Genomic DNA, 10,827 nt, shown 5'->3' on the forward strand with positions numbered 1-10,827 from the left:
AAAAAACTTATTTGGATATATATATATATATATACATATATATACATATATAAAGCTTAGATACCTGCTTTCTGCATTCGTGTACTTAGTTGACCTCTTGTAGACAATGTGTCACCATCATCCGGATGGTCTTTACTCTCATTAATCGGCTCAGCTTCAGTCCAGTCAGGAGGAGAGTGCCACCTAACAAAATCTTCCAGAATACAACCAGGATTTGCAGCCTAGAAAACCACAATGAAAAGGAGTTAGTTTAAGTAGATAAATGGGATCCAGCAAATCTACGAGATAAGGAAGCCGGCATATTATTTATTTATATACTTCAACCTTGAAAGCCTGCATGTCAGAGAGGAGTTGCGAACATCCAGCACCAACGCTGACCATAAAAGAAAAGGCAATTTATTAATAACATCTACATTTAGCAATATGTGTGTGTGTACATATGTATATAGACAAATGCCCACACATATAATTGGCATATGAGTAGTAGAAACTAGCAAAAGGAAGCTACAAAATAAAATTCTCGTTGTTTTAATAAGGTATGTAACAGATTTAGATGCAACAAACACTAGAAACATAGGACAGGAACACTTTATAAGGGTTCAAGCATTAATTCAGGTGTTATAATATAAACATCACCAAAGAACCTCATAATTTAAAGAAGATTAAGGAATCATCATTAAAACTGTTAACAGAATCAAATAGCTGATCGTTTAGGGAGTGGATCAAATACAAACCTCCCAGTTCGAAGCACAAACTCCTCTGTTTCTTTGATAAGATCTTCAGTAAGTAAGGGTCCTTCCTAAATAATGATGCAAAGGATCTTATTTATAGGAGTAGTACACATAGTAAACTTTTAATAGTACAGATTATTACTCAAACCTGGGTTACAGGGGAGTACACAGGTTCCCCAGTTTCCAACATTGTTAGATCACCAGATGGGCAATCAGCACCTAGTCGAAGAACAAGTTCGCCAGTATTGATTCTAGCATATAATATAGCACTCGCTGGAATGACATCTTTGGGAGCAGCTGATTCTTCAGAGTTTGCACCGGTTCCCTTTATGACCGAGTCTAATGACTGATTGGCAATGTCTCTGCGGCTTTTCCGTGAAACACAACAATTAATAACTTGCAGTTGTTGATAAAGAAGACAAGAATTTAGATCTGGAATCTCATCAAGAGGGATGCTAGGTATATATTTTTCCTCCAACGAAAGTCTCCTCAGCTGCACCCACAAAAGAATTAGGAATATAATGTCAAAACCAACAATAAATGATTAGGTAATAATCGCAACGTTGTATTTTAATTAATAAAAGCCCAAATAATCAGAGTTTCAATGACACCAAATGGTAACTACGATGTTGTTTGACTCCTACAATACAGTCATAAAATGTTTGGAAAATGATAGTCAAATTTAAGTAGTTATTCTACCAATCACAGTTTTATCCACAGTTTCAGAATTGACAATTCAAATGATGAGTTTAGTATCATAAACAAATATATATAGTCGTCTAAAATTAAATCCACTGACATAGAAAGATATCAAATCTATTTTTTTTTTCCAGAAAATAAATGGCTACAGATCAAAAAACAAGAACTAAGAACTACAAGACATTATATTTAATATAAACATTTGTAGAAAGTCGGATAATCATTTTTGTAGAGACCACTTACTTCAGCAACAACTCTGCACCAAAACAATGCCATCTTTTTGACATTTTTGAAGCTCCCAATAACTTCAGCTACCTTTACAATGAGGCTTTGGGGAGGTGCACCATGTATGTCTCTTGGAAAAGATGTCACACTAATTGCCTCTGAACCAGAGCCAATCTTCCGTTTGAGAAAAGTTCCATCTGCAAATATCTTGCAGAATGCAGATATTACGATGCAGTAAAATATCACAAGAGAATATAAATTAATTCAAATAAATAAATAAATAATTTATTCAACAAGATACTCTACCTGCATTAAACAGTGATCGAATCAAAGATAAAACCTTATCATTGCTACCAAACTCAGATGTAAGCTTATCCTCCTTATCACGAAGCACTAATGACTTCACCACTGAGAGACTTAGGCCTCCTCTCTCTCTGGCAGGTGAAGAACCTCCAGATGATGCCAAGAAGTCTTTCATTGATTTGGACTTCTTTCCGGCCCTGTATGAAGATTTAAAATTAACATGGCAAAACGTTACGAACGTCATCTACAGTCTGAAAAATCAACATTTAGGCAGGGAGCCATTTTAGCACTTGAAACAGAGTAAGTAGACATGTTAATCATTGCAAATTTTCACCACATAAAATGGTCACCAACATGTCAATTTTTGTGAATGGCTCGATACTTTAAATTCTAGAACAAATTCCAAATAATGGGAATAAGAATACCTGGGTCTTGCACAGCCTGACTACAAGCATGTGGTGATAAGTTGATTCAAAATTTAACCACAAAACGAGAGCAACACACACATATTAAGTGATGAATTGCCAGAATGCAAAGAGTAATAACTTACTCAACAGCTATGGCCAATTGTCTTATAGCGGATAGTGGAGGAACAAGCCCATTGTTTGCAGCGCTGAAACTTTCTACCGAAGGAATTGCTTCCGCAGCCTGGAGATATTAAATCCCAGTTATCATTGAAAACTATAAGGGGGAAAAAAACACTTATTTATACAAGCAAAGGAAAAAATAGTTGATAATAGCATAATAATTCAAATTCAAATCAGAATTACAATCATCGAATCTGCACCCAAAAAAACGTGCCACTCAGATTTATCTAACAACATAAAACACATATCAAAGAACTTTCCATGGTTACTACTTGCCTTTTTTTTCATCCGCTGCCAAAATCATACATCAAATTGAAGTAATAACTAAGAAATTTCATGACTTGTTTAGAGTGTTCTTGCTCATAAAAAACCAATTCCACCTAGGACTTTCACTTCCCTTATGTAAAAAGATCACCCTGTTTTTACATAACAAGACTTATTATCTAACTTTTCACTCGCAACTCCAGCATATAAGAATTGACCACATACGAATATGATGTTTCTCACCTTAGCTTCTTGGTCATTTTTCATATTCAGCAAGTACAAGTTCTCATCGTAAAACATGTTTGAGTTTTCAGCTTTCTCAGTTTCTTCGTCTCCTTTTCTCCCAATTGTAATGTTTCTCAGCCTTTCCTGCCAATCCTGCTTTGTCTTTATCTGTGCCGGTCTCCACTTCAACTGCTTGAATTCAGACAAAATAAAAAAAATATATGCATTTATATATTCAAACTTCAAACCGGAACTAATACATTATACATGTATTTCAAATTGCGAGTTGGTAGGAAAAAAAAGTTCAATAAATTGCATACATTTCCTTAAATTATTGAGAGCGCGTTCAAATTTGCATGAAATATAGTAATAGCGAATCAAATGAGTTTAAACAAGGAAATGTTATAAGGGCTCTTTGTAAAAACGACTCAAGAGGAAAGTTTTATTTGTCAAATAACTTTTCAAAAATTTTTATTTGCAAAATGACTATGGAACGACCACTGTTTACAAAGATTCCTCATTTTTCATTTTGCCAATTTCACGGATAGTTTCAGAAAATTCAAAATAATTGAAAAATAATAGCGTTGATATTGGATTTCTCTTTTTTTTTTTTTTCTGTTCCCAGCGAAGAAGAGAAAATCAAACACCTATGCATGATTTCGTTCTTGATCCTACATTTCAGAAAATCCAGAAACTTAATAAAATCGATCATACAAACGAAATTCGTAAAAAAAAAAAAAAAACAAAACAAAAACAAAAAAAAAAAACAAAACAAAACAAATAAATAAAAATACCTTTGACTCTCCATCGTTATTTAGAGATTCAGCCCCGTTCACTTGAATCAAATTCTTCGGCGATTGCTTATCCGAATCTTCACACCAATTCAACGATCACACAAACATTCATTTCAAACCATATTCAAAAACGAATAATAGTAAAATAAGAAAAAATATATATACAAATTGAAATCAATCGCAATTCGCAAAATGAAGAATGAAATTGAAGTCGCGAAAGGTAAACAGAAAGTCTCGAAGCAGTAAAGAAATAGTAAACGGAGAAGGAAAAAAGAAAGGAATTTGAGCGAACGAAATTTAAGGTGAAGATTTAGAGAGAGAAAGAAGAGAGAGAGAGAGAGAGATAGAGAGAATTGCGGACCTCGATCGGACTTGAAGTCAGAGAAAACTCGCTCCGCTTTCGCAGCAGCGGAATGCAAGGCGGTCCTCGCTTTGGATACAAAGGAATTGTTAGGTGCTTCCATGGCTGCATATCCTGCACCCCACGCTGTGCGCAGGTTAAGGAATCATGGTTTTTGATTGATTTCGCAAAGAGAGAGATATATAGTGATAATATAGCGATAGCCTTCTTTTAGCTGGAGAGGACTCGCAGTAAGATGGACGGAGACGGAGACAACTTTTGAATTATTTATTAATTATTATCCCTATCCTTTTTTTTTTTTTTTTGTTGCTGAATAATCTAAATTTTTTATTTGTATATATTTGTTGTTTTCGCGTCATTTTTTTTATTTATCTACAAATACTTTGCTTATTAAAAACAAGTGTTATTTCAAATTTTTATTCTCTCTCTTTCGCTTTCTAGGGTTTTCCTTTTGGTATAGTTGCGCTATCTCAACAGGAGAGTTCGAAGGGTCGGTGTCCGATGCAACTTTTAGGTTGGTCTTCGGACTTCAAGCCCCATAGAAGGGTGTCCGAGCGACGCGGCGGGAGTTGCACCTTAGATTGGTCGATGCGCCCGCATTTTGGGGGAAGAGAAAGGGCTCGGGGGAGGGATCCAAGGCGTGCTTGCTGTTATTTTTGGCAACGCTTAGGTGCCGACATTCCTGAGGGCGTAGCGGTTTTACTATTTGTCAGGCGAAGATGGTAGAGAGGCGGCGCTTTTCTCTGTGGGTTGGCGGTGCGCTAGTGCTCGGAGTTCTTTTCTCCTTGAGGACTTTGATCTATGTGGTTTAGTGTGTGTTCATTGTTTAATTGAATTTTTATAATAATAACGGAGGTGATCTCTCCACTTTTTGAGTGTTTGTCAGCTCGTTCTTGGTGCGTCGAGGTACTTTCCTAACCTCAGACATATATTTTACCCATGGAGTGTTATTAAGTTATATTAGTGGAGCGTGACTCAGTTGAGAATTAGGCTTTGTAATACATGGTCATTCACATTGTACTATTGTTTAGCATAAATGAAATTTCCCTTAAAAAAAACAAGTGTTATTCCATTGTCAATGTATTATGATTTTAATTTAAATTTTTTTGAAAGGGATTTTAATTTAATTTATTTAGGCTTAGGCAGCGCTAAATTCACCTTCTTATTAGTATTAAGATTAAGATTTAGATCTAGACTCTAGAGTTTGAATCTTCCTACTTTAAAAAAAAAAAATGTATTTTAATTTTAATCAATAGTTATTAAAATCTTTTAATGTGAAATTATCAGTGTTTATGCTACTTATTGGGTTTAATTGATCCTTTAGGAAAAAAAAAATTAAATAAAAATCTTTAGCAAGAAAAATAAAAATAAAAATTGTAGGGTGATTTGTCATCATGTTGTTCGAGAATATAGGTAATATTGGGATTTTCTTTTATTTTGTTTTTGTTGAAATGATAAGATATCTGTTATATAAAACCTTCAAAAGAAATTAAATAATTAGAAAATTTAAATTTGGGTCCTAAATGGATAAGATTGGGAACTTGTAGAATTGCAAATTAAAATATAACTTAGACATTTTGCTTAAGCATTGAAAGTCTAAGTGGGAATTTCTGGTCTATCTTTTACGACTTACGACATGTATGTGAATTTTTACCAAACGTGTAATTGGGCACGGTGCAAATTTGACAAGGCAAAGATGGTTTTGAATCGGTCCCACTTGAATTGTTCTTTTTTTTTTTTTTTGACAAGGTAAATGGTTTTGAATTGGTTCCAATTGAATTGGTTCCAATTGAATTGTTCTATAGTTCCAATGAACAACACTTTTTTTTCGAAGTTTTTTTTTCTTTTTTTTTTCCCCCTCTTAGTGATCATCACCTTTCATTTTCAAGTATTTTAACCTGTGTTAAAAATATAGTTTTACACGAAGTAGAACATTATATATATATATATATATTGTTATGAAACTAAGAAAATATAAAACTTAGAAGAAAACATTTTAAAGAGAGAAATTAAAGAGAGAGTTTCATTAATCTTGTGAAAGTATATAAAATAAAGAGTATTAGAGCTCTATTTGTAAGAAAATTTTTGACATTATTCACCGTTACTATTTGCATAGTACTTATAATTTACGGTTATTATTTGCACAATAAAATTCTGACATGAATAATAACTCTAACTAACTTGCATAATAACTCTAACTAATTTGCATAGTAACTCCAACTAACTTGCAGGATGAACAGTTACTGTTCATAACATATATATATATATTTATTTATTTATTGAAAGGGAGTTGAACAATTGACAAAAGGCTCAATTTAGGTCGTATGGAATTCAGGTCCAAATTCTATGCGGATTTACCGAGACCATTTGTTATCCATTTCACAATGAGGACAAATCACCCCTAACAAAAGTCCAAATATGAAGATTCTTATAATAAGGTATTTATTTGGAAGATTCTTGATCATATTCTCTCTAGCTAGCTAAGAAATATTGAAGAAGAAAATAAATTTAATTGGTAAATATTTTTAGCGCAAATTATTATGATTTTAGTATTTGTTGCACCAATCTCAAGATCGAGTTGATGTAGGAAAATTTTTCTAATAGAGCTTTTACCTTACGATTTAACATCTTGGGGTCAACGTGCATAAAATGTAATTTTCCCTCTCAAAAAGAAAGAGTTGGAACTATTTTGTACCGATTATATTAATACATCTATGTTTGGTATGATGGAAAAGTAAAAGGAAAGAAGTGAGTAGAAAGATTATTTGATGAAAAATAATAGAGTTAGTTGTTTGGTAAAAAAGAAGAGATGAGATATAGAAAATTTTATCTCTCTAATATTATGAGGAAAACGGGGCCCGTTTAGTTCGCTGATTCGAGTTTTTAATTCGAGTTGAGATGTGATTTTATATGAGAGCTTTTTACTGTAGCAAAAAAGTTAGATTTGATTGTTTGTGAGAGCTTTTTACTGTAGCAAAACTCGAATCAGCGAAATGAACGGGGCTTCAAATCCACTCATTGATGGTTAAATTTACTTTTGTGTTCTTATTTTAAAATATAAATTAATATTAAACAATTAATAAAATAATTATTTAGGTTATTAAATGTTTTTTTTCTCTCATTATACCAAACACTATAAAAGAAAATTAACTTTATTCATTTTCTTCACATTTTCTTCACATTTTCTTTCTTTTATGTATTTTCTTTTCATTATCTTTTCTTTCTTTCGTACTAAACGGACCCAAGCTTTTGAAATTGTGACTAGACGCGTATTGTTTTTAGAAGTTGTTGTATTACATTTTATTTATAAGTGGAAAACCGAAAAATAATGTTGGAGTAGGTATGCACGCATGATGAACATGGAGCCCAATCTCCGCGTTAGATGATATTCACATATCATTGTGGTCGGCTAAACAATCCAATTATGAGGAATTAGGATTTTCTAGGTGCTTTCCCTAATAAAAAAATAAAAAAAAGAAGCCTCATTTAATCTTTTCGAACAAGCTTGTTGTCAAATAAACGATTTGGGTGTTGAAAAACCAAGTTGAGAATTACATTTCATCAATTAGAAAAGAGTTTTGTCACAAGACACAAAATATTCTTCTAATTTGTTATTGTTTTTATTTGCATGTCGTTTGAGATTTCTAGTTGTTTTCACGTGTTATTAAACTTAGTTTGATGGGATGAAATCCACTCGTGACCAATAAGATTTGCTTGGTGACGACGCCTCTCGTGTGTGAGTTCTGCCAGGTCTTTTGTGCAACTCTCTCTTAGGGCCGAGGTTCGGCAACGGTGCTTGGCTAGCCTTCAGACTTCCAACCCTAGAGATGGAGATCTGGATGTCGCAGTGAAGGCTCTGGGTTGTGGTTTTTTCACGTGGCTGGGGATTTTGGATTTGAATGACACTGTTGTGCAAGGCCAACGGTTCTTCAATTGTCTCCCTCGGGAGCATTTGTTCATTGATGACTCTTGTCACGACTCTAAAGATGGGGCCGTGATTATTGATATTTAATTTAAAAATTAATTTAATTAAACTGGATTAATTCATGAAAAATAAAGTATATAAATACCAAAATATATTGCTCTGGAATCTTTTTTTTACAAATATTATCAATACAGTCCATAAACTCAAACTTTACACAACTCTGGGATAATGCCGACCAATACAATTTATATACAAATATACAGTACAACGCAAAATTTAAAAACAAACTGCAAATTCAAAGTAGTACGAACCGCTTCTAAGCTGGAGCCTTCAGTCCAAGACATCAACTTATCACAGTGCAAGTCAAGCTGCTAACTCTGGAGGGGGAAAAACATTTAAAAGCATGGGTGAGCCGAATGCTCAATAGGAAGGAAACATGGTACGACAACAAAATAAGAATCGAAACGATAGTTACAATAACCAAAATGTCGATTTAATACCACAACACATGTAAGAGAAATCGGCTCAAACCTGTGAGTCTTAGGCCTCGTTTGCTTCACAGATTCGAGTTTTCAACTCAAGCTGAGATGTGACATTTTTGAAGAGCTTTTAACTGTAGCAGAAAAAGTTAGATGTGACATTATCTGAGAGTTTTTAACTGTAGAAACTTAAAACTGAAAACTCGAATCGGTGAAATGAACAAGGCCTTAGTAAATACCATCAAATGCAGAATGGGGCCGATAACCAAGTATCTCAAACTTTTTTAAAATGCTATATTGTCCTCAAATTCATTTCAAAAATGATAAGACATCTATTACCCAAATAGTCCACAAAGACTAAGGGGCTGTTCTTTTGCCATTTTTGAGTTAGGTGATTTGAGTGTAGATTTTGAGTTGAGTTTGAGTTATAACTTGAGTTGAAGTTGTAACTTGAGTTTGTGTTTGGTTGTGTACATTTGAGTTATGGTTTGAGATAAGAATCTTTTTGAGTTTGTGTTTGAGTGAGTCAAAACTTGAATTTGCATTTAGATAGTATTTTAATAAAAACTCAATGTTGATGGAAAATTTTAATAGGGTATATGGGTGGGGTTTTATTTATTTTTTCGTTGTCAACACATATAAAAAAATCATCTCAATCAAAATTAAAACGAAAAAGTTATAGCATTTTTAAGAATAGAAAAAATACTGTTCATTAATTTGAGTTCGAGTTTCTGAACTCGAGTTGAATGGGAAACTTGAACTCGAGTTTGAGTCCCAAACTCGAGTTCAAACTTAAAAAAACATGAACTTGAATAAAGTTGTAACTCGAGTTACTTTTTTTGAGTTTTTGACTTAAAAAAAGGGCTGCTGAACAACCCATAAGTATTTGTATTTCTGTACAAACTCTAGAACATCTAAGTAATCAGAAAAATAGAAGAAATGTAAACATCATACGCCGGTATTTTAAAATGCTCTTTCAAAGTACCGATACATCATATAGTGTAAGTGCAAAGCCAAATCACCATCCACGCTGCGGAGTGGCTCGTACGGGTTTCAGGACCTGCCCCTAAGGATACAATCTCCATATCCTGATCTCTGTGGCTATCATGCTGAATAAACTATCTAAACGCCCAAATAGATAGCGTTTGAAAATTTACATATATCATTCTCGAATTATTTTAATTCGAGACTTAAATCATTTCTTTTCAAAAATTCACTTCTGATAACCATAATTCACGAAGTTAAGTTTCTAGAAGGCACACACACACACACACACACATATATATATATTGAACTCTGTTTAAAATTTTAACATCGGTGAAAACTGACCTTTCATTGTGAGGTAAGAATCCATGAAGTATACCAAAAGGGGAGAGAAATGCAACTTCATGCTCAAATAAGCTCAAAACTCAAAAAATATGGAAAATTTTAGCTAAAAGTCAAATTTTCAAAAGATTTGAGCAGAAACAAGTGTCACCGGTCGACCGGTGATAGTGAAATACAAAACCTGTAACATCCTGAAGAATTAATTGAGATTAATTAAGGTAATTGAGATTATTAGTGTGCCTAATCTGATTTAATTAATTGAGTTTAAATAATTCCAAGGTATTTAAATTATTCACAGTAATTTATTTAATCTAGAAATGTGTATGGGCACATTTCTGGACTGTTATATTTTACACATGTCATTTTCTTTTATTTTTCTTTTCTTTTCTTTTCTTTTCTTTTTCCTTTCTTTTCTTTCCTTTTCTTTTTCTTTCCCGTGCGTTTCTCACTCTCTCTCTCTCTCTCTCTTCCGTGCTCTCTCTCCCTCTCTCTCTCTCCCATTTGTGTCTCAAATCAAAACCGGATTTGAACCAAGAGTGATTTCAAAGAGTTTTCAACGTCAAGAGAAGGATTCGAGGTAAGATTACTGAAAGAACCTCTCTTGAATCTATGTTTTTCGGATTTCAAAACTTATTTTTGGTTCAAAACGGATTTTGATGGATTTTGAGTAAAACTAGGGTAGAAATTGGAGATCTTGAGTTCTTTAGACTTGTTTTAGTACCTAGAACCCGGATCTAGTGGTTGTCCCTTGAGATTTTGTGAATTGAGACTGGATTTGTAGGTTTTTGAACTGATTTCCGTGAGTTTTCGCGAACTGGCGTTCTCCACCGGTCGAACGCATCGGTCGACCGGATCTTGCTATGGCCACCAGCCGACCGGTCCGGTCGACCGGACGCACACCACCGGCC

At 33.7% G+C, this 10,827-nt stretch overlaps 1 protein-coding gene across 2 annotated transcripts in view; it reads right to left on the reverse strand.

Moving 5' to 3' along the window:
- LOC21391466 (rab3 GTPase-activating protein catalytic subunit) overlaps positions 1–4,409 on the reverse strand; it is a 6,516-nt gene extending 2,107 nt beyond the window's left edge. Inside the window, exons 1-10 of one of the 2 annotated variants that reach the window (XM_010098585.2) lie at positions 4,190–4,409; positions 3,829–3,905; positions 3,053–3,226; positions 2,509–2,606; positions 1,962–2,155; positions 1,674–1,852; positions 880–1,224; positions 735–799; positions 325–373; positions 65–221 (exon numbers count right to left, since the gene is read on the reverse strand). In XM_010098585.2, coding sequence (XP_010096887.1) covers positions 65–221; positions 325–373; positions 735–799; positions 880–1,224; positions 1,674–1,852; positions 1,962–2,155; positions 2,509–2,606; positions 3,053–3,226; positions 3,829–3,905; positions 4,190–4,292 — 1,441 coding nt within the window. In that variant the 5' untranslated portion in view covers positions 4,293–4,409. The remainder of the gene's footprint in view (positions 1–64; positions 222–324; positions 374–734; positions 800–879; positions 1,225–1,673; positions 1,853–1,961; positions 2,156–2,508; positions 2,607–3,052; positions 3,227–3,828; positions 3,906–4,189) is intronic. The other variant, XM_024165902.1, reaches the window with a different exon arrangement.
- Positions 4,410–10,827: the final 6,418 nt, after the last annotated feature.

The sequence above is a fragment of the Morus notabilis genome, unplaced genomic scaffold, assembly GCF_000414095.1.
Source record: "Morus notabilis unplaced genomic scaffold, ASM41409v2 Scaffold1652, whole genome shotgun sequence".
In the NCBI taxonomy this organism is placed as follows: domain Eukaryota; kingdom Viridiplantae; phylum Streptophyta; class Magnoliopsida; order Rosales; family Moraceae; genus Morus; species Morus notabilis.